The sequence below is a fragment of the Enhydra lutris genome, unplaced genomic scaffold, assembly GCF_002288905.1.
Source record: "Enhydra lutris kenyoni isolate GAN:26980312 unplaced genomic scaffold, ASM228890v2 scaffoldscaffold55, whole genome shotgun sequence".
Taxonomy (NCBI): Eukaryota; Metazoa; Chordata; class Mammalia; order Carnivora; family Mustelidae; genus Enhydra; species Enhydra lutris.
The window spans coordinates 5,208,097-5,211,727 of NW_019154139.1; the positions used below are offsets into that span (position 1 = coordinate 5,208,097).

General features: G+C 55.5%; 1 protein-coding gene across 1 annotated transcript in view; it reads right to left on the reverse strand.

The window, feature by feature from the left end:
• Positions 1-1,262: 1,262 nt before the first annotated feature.
• LOC111157584 (patatin like phospholipase domain containing 3) overlaps positions 1,263-3,631 on the reverse strand; it is a 15,061-nt gene continuing 12,692 nt past the window's right edge. Inside the window, exons 8-9 of the mRNA XM_022519124.1 lie at positions 2,707-2,811; positions 1,263-1,765 (exon numbers count right to left, since the gene is read on the reverse strand). Of these exons, the coding sequence (XP_022374832.1) occupies positions 1,666-1,765; positions 2,707-2,811 (205 nt within the window). The 3' untranslated portion in view covers positions 1,263-1,665. The remainder of the gene's footprint in view (positions 1,766-2,706; positions 2,812-3,631) is intronic.

The window sequence follows — 3,631 nt, forward strand, 5'->3', positions numbered from 1 at the left end:
GAAAATACGGCTCAAGTGTGCTCCTGTCCGCTGCGGGGCCCTGCAGCGCTCCTGAAGGAAGACAGCTCATCGGGGAACCTGAGAACCAGGGGCTCAGGGGGACATGTGACAGAGTGCTCTGAGGGGCCCGGTGGGTGTCAGGCCTGGCCTCCCCCCAACCCCGACCAGCACAGCAAGCAAGGGGCAGTGCTCTGTTCTGGGGTCTCCAAGCAGCTGGGAGAGCCTGTCTCTCTCCCCTCTTGCCTCCCTTCGGAGGGGAGCGCCATCAGAACGAGAGCCTCCGTACCCACGTCCCCAAGACACAAGGACGCAGCAAGGAGCCCCAAGGTGGGGATTCTGAGTGCTGGGCGGTGGCTCCGTATGCCTACAAGGAGCCTGCCTCAAGGTGTCCACAGTCTCATGGCAGCTCAAGGGACAGGCTCGCATGAAGGCTGCCCCGAGAACCACATTCCTCTTTTCAAGGTCTTGTCTTTGTAAGAAAGTGCTGTATTGGAACCTTCTGGTTCTTCAACTCCCAGTGTACTGATTCAGTACAGGGGAGAGATGTAGCCTGTTTTGCCAATGTTGAGGATTTCGAGTTTATCGCTGTTGTCTTTTGGTTACACTCAAATGCATAAATCAGAAAAATAGCACATTTCACCTGCAGTGACATTACTCTGTGCTTGCCAACCCATCCCACCTGGAGAGAACGTAGGTGCCCGTCTCTTGCTTGTTTCTATTAAGGCTCTAGGAGTATGGGCAGGGGCTATTGAGAAAAAAGGGGCACAGACCACAAGCCCTTCTGCTGTGCTGGTAACGGCCTGGGAGCCCAGGATGCCTATCTGTGCTGTGCACTGCAGTTTTTTTTTTTTTTTTTGTTTTTTTTTTTTTTTGGTAAGGCTTAGTAACACCTCCCTGATTCACATAACGAACAATGCAACAGATAATAAGACTCTCTATAGTTTATACAAAACTCTATCAAATATTTAGGCCAGGTCAAAGAAGTATTCCCAAATGTAAATAAGTGAGCATCTTTTACCGGTCCACCATGGTCAGTGCTCTCCCTGGGGAACGCTGCATCTCCCCCCCCACCCCCGCCACACCAACCACTTCCTGTCTGGGGAAAAGGGGTCATGTTACCCTTCCTTCTAAACCCCAAGACTGCACAAAGGGCAGCCCAACCCCCAGCGGTAAGTCCCCCCCCCCCCCCGCCCCCACCCCCACACACCCCCAGCCCATCACAACACAGGATGCTCCCGGAACATTGCACTGGGAAGGCTGCAAGGTGGTTGGCGGCGGCCCCTCCGCCATGGGCTCCGTGGTGTCATTTCCCAGCCAAGTGAGCTAACAGACCCAGATGCTTAAATATCAGACTTCCTTAAGCTCTAGACCAACACGTACACCAAAAGTAGCTTCCTAGCTTTTCCTAAAAACAGTAGTCGGCCTTTGGTTTCAATAAACCGTAATTTTGGCACCGAGGCAGGACCTGTGTGTCAGACCCGGGCACATCCCTGCCAGTGTGGGCATAGCTGCAGAAAGATCGGGAAGCGCTTGCGAAAGAGTGTCCTAGATTTGTCTCCTCGATTGACTCAGGAAAGCGTCTGCACGAGGAAAGTGAGAGGGAAAGGAGGAGTCCCTCGCAGCTCCAGCCCCCAAACGCCAGGCCAGACAGGAGGACCAGTTTGCTCAGCGGCCGCAGCTCCGGCCCCTGCTGGACAGCAGGTAGAGGAGCAGCACCTTCACGTCCCTCAGGGAAAGCTGTTGGCCGTTTGCTGGTGTCCGCGATCTGAAACAGGTGAAGGATACTAACTCAGCCACTGTCCTGCTGCTCCGAGGTCTTCAGTCTCAGCAAGGACGGATGGCCACCACCAGCCCCTCCATGCATGCTTGGGTCACCGCAGGGGGGTGGTGTCCAAAACCACAATGCTCTCCCATGCTGGGCTGATGTCACCATCTTGGGATTCTAAGCTGGTGGCCCTCCAGCCACTGGACCACTCCCCCTGGACGTCTGCAGGCACAATGGAGCCCATCAACGGGCCCCACGTAGACCAACTCAGCCACCAGCCTACAGCACCATCCCCAGGCCGCCTCCTTCTGACCAGCTGCTCCACTCCCTCGGGATGCAGGCAGACCCCAGGGTTTGCAACTGGCACCTCCTTCTGGCCCTAGAGCCTGCAAACAGCTCCGTCCCGCAGGTTCTAGTGAGACCAGGCCCTCCTCATTCTTTCCTGAGCCAGTGCAATGGCTCTCTAGCTCGTGAACCTGCCTCCCGGTGGTCCAGCGATGAGGGCTCCTTCCCATGGCCACAAGAGTCATTGCCCACTGCAAACCAGACCCTTCCACTGCCCCAGTTTGAACCCTTCTGTGTCTGCCAATAGCACTGAGCCCCCATCTCCTGAGTGCCCACCATGTGACCAGCACTGTGCCATTCCAAAAGCCACACAGAAGCCCAGCGAGGAGATGAAGATCACCCACACGGAACAGGTGAGGCCGCCAAGGGCCATGATTTTCAAGATTAGACCCAACAACCCTTACGGCTGCAACAAAGCCCTTCTTCACTCCGAATCAGTTTTCTGAATTCAGAAGCAGCAGCATCCCAGGGGCCGTGTTAGCAAAGAAGAATGCGGGGTTCCACCCCCAGGGCCCCCCAACACCATGATTCAGCAAGCTGAGGTCAGATGAGAATTTGCATAAATAGGTACCCCCCCTCCCCGCAAAGCCCCGGACCTGGGGTGGGGGAGGAGCTGCATCATCGCTCGAGAGCACACATGACAGGTGAGCCACTGCAGCCACCGGATGTCCTCTGGCATGTCTGGAAGCCACGTCACCAGTCTGTAGGAGAGACATATACACACGGACATGCACGAAAACAAGCCAGAACACACACGCACAACCAAAACCCAAAGGCAGGGACCCTAGAATAATGCCCTTTGTCCAGCGAAACTGCCAGACTCACATCTAACCCCAATCTGATCAATCCCAGAAAGCGGATTAGGCACCTGACATGAAAGGCAAACCTCCCTAAAAGCCCGAAAGTGAAGTTAGGTCACGAGCGGCTCCAGAAACCTCAAGGGATGTGCGTGGAAATAAAAGGGGAGGGCTTTCCAGGCTTCTCTGCGGCACGGTACCCGCTGAAGCGGATGTAGAGAATCTCATAGTCAAGGTGGCACCTCCCCGGCCCCCACAGCCCTGCGGCACTGGGCCATGTGCCAGCTCAGCGGACTCCCCACCCCCTGCCACCACCCCTGCGCAAATGGATCCATGTGCTGAGTTCTGACAGGGCCTCACCCCAGGGCAGGGGTGTCGAGGAACAGGCAGCTAATTCAGTAGGGTGGGGAGGGGGTCTGGTCAGGAGAACTGAGCTGCATTCAGAAGGATGGTCTGGCCTCTACAAGATGGACCAAAGGCCATGTCCACCGAGTCACTAAAAAGACTGTAAACACCAACATAAATCTAAAGAAAGCAGAGGTTGGGGACGCCTGGGTGGCTCAGCTGGTTAAGAGACTGCCTTCAGCTCAGGTCATGATCCTGGAGTTCCCGGATCGAGTCCCGCATCAGGTTCCCTGCTCTGCAGGGAGTCTGCTTCTCCCTCTGACCCTCCCCCTTCTCATGCTCTCTCTCTCAAATAAATAAATAAATAAAATCTTAAAAA